The sequence below is a fragment of the Marmota flaviventris genome, chromosome 14 (genome assembly GCF_047511675.1).
Source record: "Marmota flaviventris isolate mMarFla1 chromosome 14, mMarFla1.hap1, whole genome shotgun sequence".
NCBI lineage: Eukaryota > Metazoa > Chordata > Mammalia > Rodentia > Sciuridae > Marmota > Marmota flaviventris.
In genome coordinates, this window is record NC_092511.1 from 19,957,185 (window position 1) to 19,971,271 (window position 14,087).

A 14,087-nucleotide genomic window follows, 5' to 3' on the forward strand; every position below is an offset into this window, starting at 1 on the left:
TACTCTGGGTGATTGGAATCATCCTCTCCCTGATCCACTTCACAGGCTCTGAGTTCTGAATCCACCCTCCGCCATGCCTTCCTCTCCTCCATGCAGGGCCTATTGCTGGGTTGTGTAGCTCTTTGGGGAACATGGGTGAGGCGGGCCCCTGTGACTGGGTTGGGTTTGGACTGCCCAGTGGCTTGTGGGCAAGGTGAATGAGCACCTTTCTGAAGTGGGGGGCAGTCTACACCATGATGTTCCTGGCCTTGCTCCCTGGGAATGGCTCAGAGGCGTCCCTCGATGGCCTTCCTCTGGGGGCCTTGCTGCCCAGAGTCTCAGCCCAGGGGCTTCCGCCTGTGGAGTTGTCCTTCAAGAGTTACACAGAAGGTGGCTGCAGACCCTGAGCCCCGTTTCCAACTGGTGATGCCTTCCTCCTCCTCCTCCTCAGGGTTTCCTCATAGAGAGCAAGCTGTTGAGCCTTCTCCTTCCCCTGGAGAAGAACGAATGCTATCTGCTGAAGTTGGACGCCATCTTCTCAGTGAGTCCCACTGGGCTGTGAGGACGTGGGGTGCCAGCGGGTAAAGCCTGCCTCATTCTAGTAGAGCCCCTCTGACTTTCTGGTTTGCCTCAGCCCTGAGACTAGGTGCAGGTCTCGTGGGGGCTTCTCTGGGCTCACTGTCACAGCCTTCCCTTCACTTACCCTCTGCACAGCAAACGGGCCTCGGCCCCATTTAGATGTCTCCCTTCCCTGACCTCCTGCTGGCTTCACTCTGTGGCCAGGCTCTCAGGTTGTAGGTTCTTCCCTTCAACCCAACTCAGGTGTGTGTTGGTGCCCCCTTAGCTCTCTCCTACCTACCAGACGTGCAGCTTCCCTCTGAGCTTCGTTTCTCTATTCTGATGTCCCCCAGTTCATGTAGCTTCTCAGTGTTGGATCAATGTCCTCTACTCTGGGCCACAACAGGCTCCAGGCATGCTCAGTGGAGCTGCCGCGTCTTCTCCTCTGAGGAGCTGAGATCAGCATCCCAAGCCTGGGATCTCTTTGATGGTGTCTGAACAGTGACCTATCCCCTCCCCCAGGCTCTTGGAATCGAGAGCGAGGATGACTTGTATAAACTGGTGAAGTTCTTCCTTGAATACCGAACCCATCATTTATCTTCCAGCCAGGTAAGGTGAGGTGCCACTGAAAAGGGCATCTCAGTTCTCCAGGAAGCCCCCCAGAGGGCATTGCTGCCTTCAAGTAACACTTCTGGGCAATCTTGGGAGTTTACACCAGGAATAGCTAACAGTGTTTTCCTTATTATTATTTTCTATATTTGCAAAGGGAAGAGTGATGAGGGGAGAGATGCTCTTGTCATATTGAGATCCAAGGGATCTTTCCCTGGGCCTTCCCTCAAAGCTTGGCCTCAGCCACTATAAGATCTGGGCCACCACAGTCCATCATTTTTGACCATTAACACTTTCCTGAAAAGCAAGGATTGTTTGTAATGCTATACATACCTTTGTTGTAACTGATTTTAGTGAGAGAACCAAATACCAACTCTTCTGAAGAGGTCATCATGTTAAAAAGACACAAGATTTTAATTCAAAAATTAAAAATTGGAATTAAGGGCTGAAAATGTAGCTCAGTGGTAGAGTACTTGCCTAGCAGGTATGAGGCCCTGGGTTTGATCCCCAGTACCACAAAAAAGAAAAACAAAACAAAAAAAGAATTAAAAAATGTGAGTGAGTTTCCTGACAGGTCTCCAAAAAGAGTTGGTGAAATGGACAAAAATCTGAACATTTGACAACAGTGATGACTGGTGTGTTGGAAATGGGCACATTCTAAGTTGCTGGTAGGAGTGCACATTGTCACCTCCAAGTGAGAATGATTTGACAGTATTAATTACAAAACTCTATACACTTTTCAATTATTCTTCTAAAATTTTATTCTATAGGTATGTCTCAATACAGTTGAAATGATGTGTTTATTGTGGCTTATTTATTTCAATGAATTATTTGAAGTAACAGAAGATTGGAAACAACCTTCATGTCTGTCATCGAGGAATTTATTTGATAATATATAGAACACCTACATAGTGGGATACTGTACAACTTTAAAAAAACCAAATGGAAACAAAGAACAGGAAATTATTTATATATTTATACAAAAAGTCTGTAAGCCAAAAGAACAAATGAGAGAGAGAGAGAGAGAGAGAGAGAGAGAGAGCAATTTATAAAACAACATGTATAGAGTAGTATCATTTACATAAAAATAGGAAGGAAAAGTATTTTATGTGTTTACATATCTACTTGCTTATATAGACATACTGTTTCTTCATAACATTAATTTGCCTATAAGATATAAACTGAATAACCTGGGAGACAGAAGAACTCTTAAATTTAAAAAATTGCCTGTGTATTATGATTCAAAATGACAATTATGACATGTCCACTTTATGGATATCAAGTCAATGAACACCTGTGGACCCAGATTTAGAAGCAGAACCTTGTCATTGTTTTGAAGCCCTCCCCTGCCCCACGTGCCTCTTCCTGTCCATCCCCCATCTCTTCCCGTCTTTCTCCTATTTCTGTCCTTGTGCGATTGTCTCTGTGACTTTCTGTAAACTCTGTTTTCTTCTCTTCCTGTCTCTCTTCACACACTGGTGCGTGTGTGTCCCCGACCCACTCTCTCCTGTGCGCCCTTCTCCAGATCGGCTCCTGGACTCAAGCAAACTTGGAGCAATCAAGCTTCATGTCAGCTCTGGAGAGAATGAGCTTGATATCAGCGACAGGGCTCGAGAAGAATATGATGCGGGAGCCGGAGCAGGAGTCAGAGCAGGAGACGGAGGAGGCAGAGTCCTTGGAGGGGGAAGAGGAGGAGAGCTTTGTGGGCAGAGAGCTGGAAGAGAAGGAGGCCCCGCCTTCTCCCAAGCTTATCCACCCCAATGAGGTTCTCAAGGTTCTGGAGGCCTTTGTCCTGGGTCTGAAGAAACCCAGGTGTGCAGGGCACCAGAGGGCTTGCCTGAGACCTGGGAGGCGTGGGTGCTGGGAGCCAAGCAGAGGCTAGTGAGTGAAGAGGCTGCTGGGCAGAGAGGAAAGAAGTGGGGTGCAGGGCTGACTGATGCTTTCCCCATTCGTCACTGGTTCACCAAACATTTATTGAGGTCTGCCATGCTTCAGCAAAACGAGGGTAACTCCTTGTGGTCAGAATGACATCAAAGCCTATGTGAGGTGTGGCATTGTTCAGAGGGGGAGATGGCCATCCCCATTTGGCATATCAGAGAGAATTTGGGGTGGAGATGGCACTGGAACTGGGTGGGCAAAGTGTAGGGGTAAGGGCTTTTCAGGACATCATAGCGCGGGGGAGGCCTGATACATTCAGGAGTCATGATGGCAGAGATGGCAAGAGTGCCCTGTGTCTGGGAGTGGGACCAGTGAGTGGGGAGCTAGGTCAGCTCTTGGAGAGCCTTGCCTGTGTGCCCACGATCTTTGCCTTTGCCCTGGTGACTGGAGCTGGGAGAGGATATGAAGCAGTTGGGGAGCCATGATTTGACTTGCACTTTAGAAAGATCCTTTTGATAGCAGACAGAGGTGATGCTGGAAACAGGGAGAAATGGAGAGGCTTGTCTGGGTGGGAGGGAATGCTGTTCTGGGTTAAAGACATCATAGAGGGCATGGAAGAAAGTGCCAGAGTTTAAGAGCTGATGTCAGGATGCATTCACGGAAAAAGGGGGAGGCATAGTAATAAGCTGTAAAGTAGTGAGGTGAACAAAAAATTGGGAGAAAGAGACATGGCTTTCCCCTCACTGTATCAACACAGACTTTTACCTTCACGGAGGGAACAATAGCCCCAGTCAGGAACATGGAAGCAGGTGTACTTTCTGAGAATCTGCCATAATCTAAGAGACTTGGACAGCTGGGAGGGAAGGTGGCAGGTGGAAAGGCAGGATGTCTGTGACTGACTTCAGGCACTGAGATTAGCACTGCTTGGGGGCCTTGGGTGTCAGGTGGAGATCATGGCATTAGTGCTCTTGACCTGCAGGAACATCCGGGCAACAATGAGAATGGCAAATTCTTCACGAGATAACTCAAAGGACTCTGATTATTGGAAGGCCCTGACTACAGTTATCCCTCCCTCCAAGCAGAACCTCTGGGATGCTCTCTACACAGCCTTGGAGAAGTACCAGTAAGTGTGTGTCATGAGCCAGGAGGAGGAGGGAGCAGGGCAGGTCTGTGGGGGCAGACCCTGCTCTGAACAGCCACACTCCAGGTCACACTCAGTCTTGAGGAGAAAAGCTGGGTGTGGTGGAGGGGGTAGGGGGAGCTTTGGTTGGTCCGGCCCTGTTCTGTCACTAGCCTGTGGTCCTCCTCTGTGTCTAGCCAGAACAAACATAGAGGTCCTGGTCCTCACTTGGCAGAGGATGGAGGATTCAGTGGGTCTCTAACCTGTTTTCCTACCCAAAGCCTCGTCCTGACCCAGAGAGCCAAGTTGCTGATAGAAAACAATTCTCTGGAGCAGCAGAACTCGGAGCTGCAGATGCTGCTGCAGCAGTATCTCCACTCCAAGGTGGGTGGGCAGCAGGGCGGGCCATAGCTGGGAGCAAGGAGGAGCCCCTCCCCAGGGGCCAGGTGGTTTAGACGGGATGCAAAGCAACAGTAGCACCTCAGGTGGAGACAATGACAGGGCAGTGGGTATTGGCAACCAGGTTGTGACCACGTCTCTTTGATGCTTGTGGTTTTGGCACCAGCCGGTTGGGACTGTTTTTCAAGTAGTGCCAGAGCCAGCTTCCCAGCTTACACAGGCCCCAGTTTTTCTCCACTCTAACAACCTGTGTGAGGTAGAACTGTCCTCCCACTTCACAAAAGACAGCAAAACCTGGAGGCTTAGGGAGACCCCCAGAGGCCAGGGCCAGATCAGCTTCCTTGGCCTGTGATTTGACTCAGGGTGCCCTCATGGGGAGAGGTGTCTGTGCTGGGCACATGGGCTCTGCCCAGCTTTGTGCCTCCTCCTGCAGGAATCGTGGTGTCTCCCTTGGCCCGGCCGAGGAGATCGGAACCGTACTGCTGTAACAGTCATGTGCTCTCCTCTCCTGTCCTTAGCACAGTGCTGTCCTGTGGCCCGGAGGGTCATTAGTCATCAGCTACACACATGTGAGGCAGCTGAGGCTAGCCCCGAGTCCGAGCATGGGACGCATGTCCCTAGCCTAGTTCAGGTCCTAGGCTACACCTGAAAGGCAGATAGTGTGAGCCTTGGCATCATGATGGCCTCTTGGCCTGTGACAGGACTCAGACATTTGGGGACCATATGGCCCTTGCTTCCATGGATGCTGTATACAAGAGCATTGGGGGAGGGGAGGGGGTGCACTGGCCAGTGAAGAGGGGAGGGGGGTTCAATGGCGAGGTGGGGGCAGGGGGAACACTAGGAGAGGTTGCTGGCCAGAGCCCAGGGGAACAGGAAGCCCGGCAGCCTTGCGCTCTGTGTGTGCGTTAGCTTTGAGAGGAACTCTTGCAGGGGTCTGGGGACTCAGGGAGAGCTAGCAGGCGCACTGGAATCCCAGGGGACAAGAAGAAGGAGGGCCTGGGGGAAGGAATGACCTTCACTTTCTTTTCCAGATAAACTCCGAACTGCAGATTCCTCCGACTCATGTGTTCCGGGTACCCACAAAATAGAGGTGGACCTCAAAGGGCTGATGTGCCCTAGCTGGCACTGGGGCTGGTGCCAGAGCTGGCACTTGTCATCTAGTGATCTGAGCCCACTCTAGATTTTCCAGAGCTGTCTTATAGGCTGTCAAAATAAGTCAACAAGCGAGTCACCTGTTTCCTATAGTTCTGATTAAAGTTTTTTGAAAACTGTGGCTGAATCTCTGTAAAGAGGCCAGATCTGATGTGTGTGTCATGAGGGAACTTTGTTCCCGGGCTCAGGTCCTGGTGTGTGACCAGGCTGAGGCCAGTGGCCTGGGGCACCTTCTTGCTTCTGGGGACAGCTGGTTTCTTTTCTTTTTCTTTTTCCAGTTTGAAACCATATTTTATTTTTAACATAGCTAGAAATATCCAATAACTATATATTTTTAAGCAGAAAACTTTCTTTTCCTTCTTATAGCATCATTAGCAGAAAAAAAAAGAATATTTCTGGTTTAGAAATGATACTGAGTCTCTAAGAAAATGAAGACTGTTGTATTTATGGAACTTAAAAAGTCAAAAGCACAGGACACATTTTCAGAAGAGTAATTTACTTTTACCCATTTATATTCGTAATATTCGAGTATAGTTAGGTCATGTATAATTAAGTCAATCAAATCAGGAATCCAGGAAGAAACTGTTCTTCTTGAATTAGCACAGCACACATGAGATTTTGAGAACATACATGAACAAAAAAAAGAACACGGGCAAGCCCAAATCCAGGGATAAATGGTGTTTTTCAAGGATTTTAAAAGCATGCTCCATTAGCATTTCCTCATTTTTGTAACAGATGCATTTCTGTCTACTCAGGTACAGCAGAAGGTTAGAACCTGAATAAATATGTTAGAAATGTACTACTTTATAAATGTACTCCAAGGAATTTATCATTTCCTTTATCTTTGCAGGGACAAAAGGGAAAGAAAGAGGTGGGGGAGTTATGGTTGCAGTATTTAAGGAAGAGCGGGGGCAGCTGGTTTCTATGGGTGGAGGCTGGAGCTCTTATAGGGTCATGAGCCTTCAGATTGTCTGCAGGCCTGAGGGACATTTTCTGTGCTCTTGGGGCCCTCTGTGCATCCTGGTGTGCCTTCTGGGCTGGGGGAGGCTCCTCCTGTGAGCTGCCTGAGCAGGCAGCCCTGTTCCTGAGGCTCATCTTGATCCCTGGGCCACGAGAGGCCACCACAAGGGAAGAGTTGACCAACCCAGCTTGTCTGCTGACCTGTGCCCCACGGAGGTGGCTTTCCCCTCACTGTATCAACACAGACTTGTCAGCTCAGTGTTCGATTTATTAAGAGAAAAAATCACACTCAGGAAAGGACAAACAGCCAAGAGAAACCCAGTCGCAGGCAGGGGCAGCACTTTAAGCACAAACTCCTGGCGGCAGCTGCTGGGCAGGCAGGACTGCCTCAAGGGTGGGGCCGTGGTGACATGGGCTCAGCGCAGTGCTCCTGTCTGGGCTTGCGAGCACCGCCTGGGCAGAGGGGCCTGGGTTGGGCACCTGTAGACAGGCGGCTGCCTGGGAAGGGACAGGAGCCAAGTGGAGCGTGGGCAGACACAGCGGCTGCCCTGGGGCTTTTGGGCAGGACTGGTGGCATCGGCTGCGCTCACAGGACAGGGTGGAGGTGCCCTCTTGCTCCCTGGGACTGGGCTGTGTTCCTTAGTTAATCTCATTAAAGTTTTAATCCTGGGCTCAGAAACCCCAGGGGAGGGTTTGGAGCAGGGCTTGAAGGAGGGTGGGACCCCAGCAGTGGGGCAAGAGGGACCTGCTCCAGGTCCCCACCTCTTCCCGCGCTCCCCGGCCCCCAGGCAGGATCTGAGGCACAGGGCTGGGCACGCAGCAGTCTGGGCAGTGCGGATGGCAGCCTGGCAGGCAGGAGGCAGGGCCCGGCCCAAGGCTTGGAGGGTGGACGTGGGGCTCCTCAGGCTCCCCAGGGAGGGCAGGAGAGAGTCCAGGCTGCAGGAAGGGAACAGCAGCAGGGGCTGGAGAGGTGCCAGAGGGAAGTGGCAGAGCCTCACGCCCCTAGGAGCTTCTTGACCATGTAGCCGGGGAGGCTGTAGAGGAAGAGGGCCAGCAGTAGCAGCCCCAGCAGCGCCAGCACGATCTTGATGATGAGCCACTTGTACCGGGTACAGATGAGGTACTTGATGGACTTGAGCGGGTTGAGGAACCAGACGAAGGCCGTGTCGGGCCGGCTGGGGGAGAGCGGGAGGGGCTGGTCAGGCAGTGGCACAGGCAGCCCCCACAAGGCACCCATCCTCTCCCCTTCCAGACCCAGAGGCCCTGAAGCAGACCAAGCCCCGCAGACTCAGCCATGGGTGCTGGAGCCCGGGGGTTGCCTACGTCAAAGCACCAGCTTTGCTGCTTGCAGAGCCTCATGCTCCTCCCAAAGCCCCTAGATGGAGCTCCTGGGCATGGGGCAGCCACCTGGCCTCGGCCTTGACACTTGAAGCAAGGGCAGTGGCCTTGGAACTGTGGACCTGTACTCAGCCGCTCATCATATAGGGTTGTGTTGTCCCCTGTTCTCAGGGGACCAGTGTGGCACTACCTCTTCCTTCATAATGAGTACAAACTTATGTCCCACCAGGCCTGGCCAAGCAGGGCACACTGCCCTCGCCGACCTGCTCCACCTTCTTTGCTCTGCCTTCTGCGGAAATGAAATGCTCTAGCTAAGAGGCTCGCTGAGCTTTACCACTAAGGTTTGTTACAAAAACAGCAGTTTTCATAAGAGATCCAGATATAAAGTGAAAGTACTGAATATGCTTTGTCAAGCTACCCAGCACCTCCCAGAGTACACGGGCTATGCTCCAGAGTGAGCTCAGTACACATGGGACAACGAAGCAGGGACTTTGGGCACAGGGCGTCTAGTTTGGACTCCAGCTATGGCTGGCACCTGTTGGAGCCTCCATTCCTATGGATGGTAGTCATAGCTGATTCCTGGGGCTGTGAAATGGTGAAGCAGAGTGCCTGTGAAGCTCTCAGCCCGTGAGGTGGTGCTCAGTGTTGGCTGTTGAGGGTCTGAATCTGGATGGGACTGAGATTCCACAGGGCAGACTCAGCACCGCACAGGGACGTCTTGATGGGGGAAGTCATTTCAGGTTCTTGCTGGGGAATCCTAGCTCAACCTTTCCCCTGTCCTTGTCACTATCAATTTTTTATGTCAATAAATTGGAGTACAGTCTGCAAGGAATGTAGCTGGGACGGGAGGTGCTGTAGTTTGAAAAACGCTGGATTGGCAGTTTGGACACCTTGGCTGGAGTCCCACTCAGCTCTGCCCTAATTTACTGGGTTGGGTTACTTCACCTCTCTGATTTAACACATAAAAATGTGAAGTAGCCACTTCTAATTCTGAGAATATTATTCTGTTTTGAAAGTTTGAATGTTTGTGAGGGCTTGTGTATGAGCATTTGTGTTTATGGTTTAAGTGTGTGTGTGTGTGTGTGTGTGTGTGTGTCCATGTGACAGCAGCCCTTGGTCCAGAGGCAGAGGGGAGAAGTACCAGACCCGGGAGGCTGTGGGGCTCAGGCCCCAAGGATCTTCTTGGCCAGGTAGCCAGGCACAGAGTAGAGAAACAGGGCGAGCAGGAGGAGCAGCAGCAGGAGCAGCAGCAGTTTGAGGAGCAGCCAGCGGTAGGTGTGCCACAGGAAGTAGCGGGCAGACTTGAGAGGGTTCAAGAACCAGATGAAGCTTGTATCGGGCCGGCTGTTGCATCAGGAAGAAAGGACGGGGGAGCTGGGGCTGGGTTGGTGAAGGGCCCCTGCTGAGGGGAGGTCCACCTGGGCAGAGTATATGAGCTCTGGGTCCTCAAGGCCAGCTAGGCCCAGCACCACCACTGGTCTGCTTGCTGGCAAATTCTGGGAAGAACCTCTACCTCTGTGGCTGGGGAGAGGAGCTGCTTCCTTGAACCCATCCTTTGGCTCAGAGGAAGGTGGTGGGGTTCAGGAGTGGAGGAGGGGGCTCCCCCACAATGTGGCTGTGACCCAGGAAGGAACACAGGTTGCCTGAGGAGTGGGGGCAAGAAATCCAGAAGGTTCTGGTCCCTCCTTCCTGTTCTGCCCCTAAGACCAGCACGGCTGGGGGTCCGGGCAGGCAGGGCACTCACTTGGGTTTCTCTAGGGGGTCAGGTTCGTTGCGGGCCAGGCCCACTGGATTCTTCTCAGCCTCTTCTGCTGTCAGCAAATGCAGCTCCGCCTCCACTTTGCCCTGAAGAGAAGAACAGAAAGGTCCCAGGGCTGGCCACTCCACCCTGGCCCAGCCTGGCCCACTCCCCAGCAGGAGGCGGTGCCCACCGTGAGCTCAAACTCGTCATTCTCATTGCGGGCCAGGAGTGGCCACCAGCCTTTGACCCGCTTCTGCTTGAAGATGGAAACCAGGGGCACGTCCACCTCCCCGGTGGCCATCTCCATGGTGCACTGCTTGGCTGTCTTTGCGCCCCGCGGGAACCGGTTCAGGTCTAGCTCGATGGCCCCTGTGGCAATCTTAGAGTCAGCTCTGGGCAAGCGTGACAGGGGCAGGGGATTTGTCCCCACATTTTGCTCAGGCCCTCCTTCAGCCTGGTGGGCATCTCCTGGTGTCTGCCACCCACTACCCCCTGGGCCTCCCCTCTGTCACAGTCCTTGTAAAGTCTCCCGACCCCCTTAGGGATCCTTGCTGATCCCTCCATCAGCATTTACTGCCCACTGTTTGATGTGTCCAAAGCACTTTGCCTGCCTTGGTAATGACCCTGGGGACATCTGTCCCATGTGTGGTTAGGTGGATTCTTGGGGGACAGGAACCCCGTCTGATCTCTCTGCTCTCATGGGCCACACAAGGGCAGCCGGGCTTACCTATCCCAACCTCTCCCACCCCTGCCTCTCTGCTCTGGGTGCTAGGCCCCGCCCTGCTCTGCACCCAGGAAGTCGTCTGCTGAGAAGTGGTCAGCGTCCCAGATCTGCAGGGTGAGCCGCGCGGGGATCTTGTACTCAGTCTCATCCCAGGAGAACATGGACTCCTTCTTGGAGATGACGATTTTCTCCTCAGCTGCCAGGTAGTCGAAGGGGAACAGGTAGCGCCAGTTGAAGTTGCCCTCACCAGTGAGGGAGTGATAGTGGACGTCCGTGTCCTGCTTGTCCTCCTGCTGGCCCTTGAGCCACCTGCCAGGAGCCACGTGCTCCAGACCTGTGGCCATACCCTGGGGGGCCTCACCCCCCCACAGCCCCCTTTTCTTCTCTCTGGAAGGTAGGCTTGCCCAGCTCAGCCCCCCAGCACAGGGTTCTCTCTCACCCACCCCCGGACAAAAATGTCACTGGACTTCTCGCCAGTGAAGAAGTCATCGTCCTCCAGAACCACCTCGTCCGTGTTCCACACGATGACCCGCAGCTCGTACCTACACAGGGAGGAGGGCCGATCAGCAGCCTGGGTGGGGGTTATGAGGGCGGGGTGCGTGCTGGAGACGAGACAGTGAGAGAAACCCTGGGGACCTGGGCTGGCATGTGGACAGGAGAGCAAACAGAGGCCAGAGGGAGGCCTCTGTCTTGTGGGGCCCAGGTGAGCTGGACATCAGCCAGGCACATGCTCATCTGCCTCGGGGGAGGTCCAGTCAGGCTGGAACACACTCCTTCCTGGACAGGGTGCTAAGGACAGAGAGGGGCAAAGAGGAGAGTGGGGGCGCTGAAGTGAGGCTGGAGAGCCAGGAGCAACCTCTATGTGACTCCAGAGATCAGAGCTTCTTCAGTTTTAAGAGAAGTTTAAGCCCAAAAGCCTGCGATGGAAACCCACAGACTCTAGTTATTTTTATGTCCTGTCTCCAAAGAAGAATTTCCCCTTGAGGTTTAACTGTAATTATAAATGAGGCATTTATATTTCAAGAGTGAGGTTGAGTCTTCCACTAAAAATGGATGGGAATGGTTGGGTTGCCCTCTTGTGGTAGGACCTGGAATAGCATGCCCATGGCTCAGGCTTGGAGGATATTTCTGGTAGAACAGGTTGCATAATTTGCTGGGGCTGGTGCAGAATGGAAATGCAGGGCCCTTTGCTAAATAAATCATCAAGAAATCAAGATGGCAACATTGGAAGAATGGGAGCCCCTGAGTGTGGGTCTCTATGCAGCTTCATATAACCAGGAAGCTGACCTGAATCCCAGGCCACTGTGGAGGTCAGAAGTGGGTAAGGCTCACCCTGCTACCTTATAAAGGGGAACACTGAGGACCAGGGTGGCAAAGCGACCTGGCCAGGGTATACTAGGAGAGGCAGATGCTTGGCTTCTGACTCAGAAGTGTATCACTTCCTCCTGCCTCTTTGGACTTGAAAGAAGACATGACAGCAGCTGACGCAAGGGTACAGAACAGGCCCTCGGGGGTTCTGTGCAGAGTAGGCCCCCGATGGTTCTGTTTCCTGTACATGCGTGTGCACATGTGGGTACGCATGCGGGTGCCCTGGGAGGGCTGTGTGTGTGCTGAAGTGGGTGAGTGGGTGTGTCTACCAGTGGACTCATCTTTGCAAGGATGGGCGTGTGCTGGGGTGCTGGGGTGTGGCACGTCTCCCCTGCTCATAGCAGAGTAGAGAGTGTTCCCCTGTCCCAACAAATAGGGACCTACCCAGAGCAGGCCCCCCACACCTCATGGGTCAGTCTTTTTCTCCCTCAGGAGGTCTGGCCACACCTGAGACCCAGGGAATGGGGACTGACTAAGGCCATCTGGGCCTGTGTCTCCAACCGAAAGTACTGGTCACAGTGGGAAGGAGAAAAGGGAGTAGTTCAGGCTCCAGGAAGCTCACTTCTTGGGCTTCCTGGGGGAGATGTCCAGAGGCGTCCCAGGGGCTGGCATGTCCATGGGGAACATGTCCACCCATAGCTCCAGGCGACCCTGAGGAAGAGAAGGTCGTGGTAGATGTCTCAGGGACTTCTGCCTCTGGGAACGACAGTTCCCTCACCCTCCCAGCCCATGTTCTGTCATCAATTTCCATCTTTGGGTGCCAGGAATTCCCATGATGTCACCAATAACCAATCACAGCTTCTGAGGGAGACATTCTGAGCAAAGACACTGGCCATTCAAGTTGGCCTTGGTGGGTGGGTGCCTGCCAGATTTGGGGGAGTGCATTGAGTGGCAGGAGGTCCCTCTTCTACTTTCATGCGCCCATTTTGATCTTCACTGATCCCAAATACCCAGGAAGCCCTGATCCTGGCGAGGAAGGCATCACCTGCTCTATTCCTGGCTTGTCGGGGTTCAGCAGTGGCCTGGTTTCCACATGTTCTGGCACCAGGCGGCAGCCCACGCGGGGGATGTCCTCCCAGTGCCTCAGGGCAGACAGGGCCACGTGCTCATCCGTGGGCTTCCTCTGACCTATGGGTACCAGTGGTTCAACTGCATATCCGGCCTCCCCAGAACCAAGGCACCGGTGCTGGGGTCAGGGTCTTAGGGGCACAGAGCCCTGAGCCTGTGAGCCCTGTCACCGAACTCCATTTTACTGTTGGGGAAACTGAGGCACACAGGTGGCTTGCCCCAGATCTCAGCTACTCCATAGGACCCAGAAAGGTCCGTGTCCTTGATGTCCCCTGTTTGGGGAGGTTAAGCAAACAATCCTGCTACGTGTGAGAGGGAGCAGAGCGGGGAGAAGCCGCTCCTGTCCCGGCACCTGAGGCCCAGGCATAGGTCCGCAGCACAGTTACCTCCCGATTCTCTGGGAGGTGCCTCATGGGAGAGGAGTGAGGACAGCCCAGGGCTTGGAGCCAGAGGCATCTGTGCCGGCGTCCTCAAGCCTCTAAAGTGCCATGTGACCTTGGGCAAGTCACACCCTCTGTGGGGTCTCGGTTTGCTCATCTACAGAATGGGGACAATCTCTCTAGCCTACAGGGGTGCAAGCAGGGCTAGAGAAGGCAGTTCGTGGGAAAGCGGGGTGCAGGGGTGGACGGCAGAGGCTGGGCAGACAGGAGGGGGCTCTGGGGTGGGAGTGGAGGGTCACTAAGCCCAGACGTGGATAAGGACACCATTGAGAGCGCCTTACAGGACAGCATGGGTTCCTCATGGCCTTTGGAGCCACCTTGAAAGGGGCCAGGAGGTGTGGTGCAGGGCCGCTTACCGTTCTCATCCTCGATCTCAGAGGGCCCGGTGAACACATGGTTGGCCACCTTCACTCGCCCTGGGGGCCCAAAGTGGGGGCCGTCTACTTTGCCCTCTTTACAGAGGCGGGTCAGGATCTGGCTTGGCTTCATAGGGTCCCTCCAGATATTGTAGCCATGTCTGTGGGGGACACACAGGCTTGAGGAGCTCTGACTGGGACTAGGCCATCCCCTGGTGGCAGTTCTCTAAAATGGATCTTTGCCTCATGTCAACAGGTGGGCCTGCCCGGGGTTCCAGGTCTCCCAAGGTACCATGGCTCCCGAAGCCTGGCCCCTCCTAGCTCAGACTGGCCCATGTGTTCAGTGTTCCCCAAGCATTGCCCCACTGTGCCTACTCTCCTGGAACCTCAAAGACTC

General features: G+C 53.5%; 2 protein-coding genes across 5 annotated transcripts in view; one reads left to right on the top strand and one right to left on the bottom strand.

Moving 5' to 3' along the window:
* The window catches only part of Drc1 (dynein regulatory complex subunit 1), a 39,047-nt gene extending 33,282 nt beyond the window's left edge, over window positions 1-5,765 (top strand). The window contains exons 12-17 of the mRNA XM_027933375.2: window positions 431-520; window positions 1,060-1,146; window positions 2,672-2,958; window positions 4,004-4,147; window positions 4,426-4,528; window positions 5,575-5,765. Coding sequence (XP_027789176.2) covers window positions 431-520; window positions 1,060-1,146; window positions 2,672-2,958; window positions 4,004-4,147; window positions 4,426-4,528; window positions 5,575-5,631 — 768 coding nt within the window. The 3' untranslated portion in view covers window positions 5,632-5,765. The remainder of the gene's footprint in view (window positions 1-430; window positions 521-1,059; window positions 1,147-2,671; window positions 2,959-4,003; window positions 4,148-4,425; window positions 4,529-5,574) is intronic.
* Window positions 5,766-6,949: 1,184 nt separating this feature from the next.
* Otof (otoferlin) overlaps window positions 6,950-14,087 on the bottom strand; it is a 67,777-nt gene continuing 60,639 nt past the window's right edge. For 2 of the 4 annotated variants that reach the window (XM_027933441.3, XM_071601419.1), the window contains 8 exons: window positions 13,691-13,851; window positions 12,812-12,954; window positions 12,389-12,477; window positions 10,902-11,000; window positions 10,526-10,767; window positions 9,925-10,103; window positions 9,738-9,838; window positions 6,950-7,830 (listed from right to left, as the gene is read on the bottom strand). In XM_027933441.3, the coding sequence (XP_027789242.2) occupies window positions 7,650-7,830; window positions 9,738-9,838; window positions 9,925-10,103; window positions 10,526-10,767; window positions 10,902-11,000; window positions 12,389-12,477; window positions 12,812-12,954; window positions 13,691-13,851 (1,195 nt within the window). In that variant the 3' untranslated portion in view covers window positions 6,950-7,649. Of the gene's footprint in view, window positions 7,831-9,737; window positions 9,839-9,924; window positions 10,104-10,525; window positions 10,768-10,901; window positions 11,001-12,388; window positions 12,478-12,811; window positions 12,955-13,690; window positions 13,852-14,087 lie in introns of those variants that run through there. The other 2 variants (XM_071601421.1, XM_071601422.1) reach the window with 2 other exon arrangements.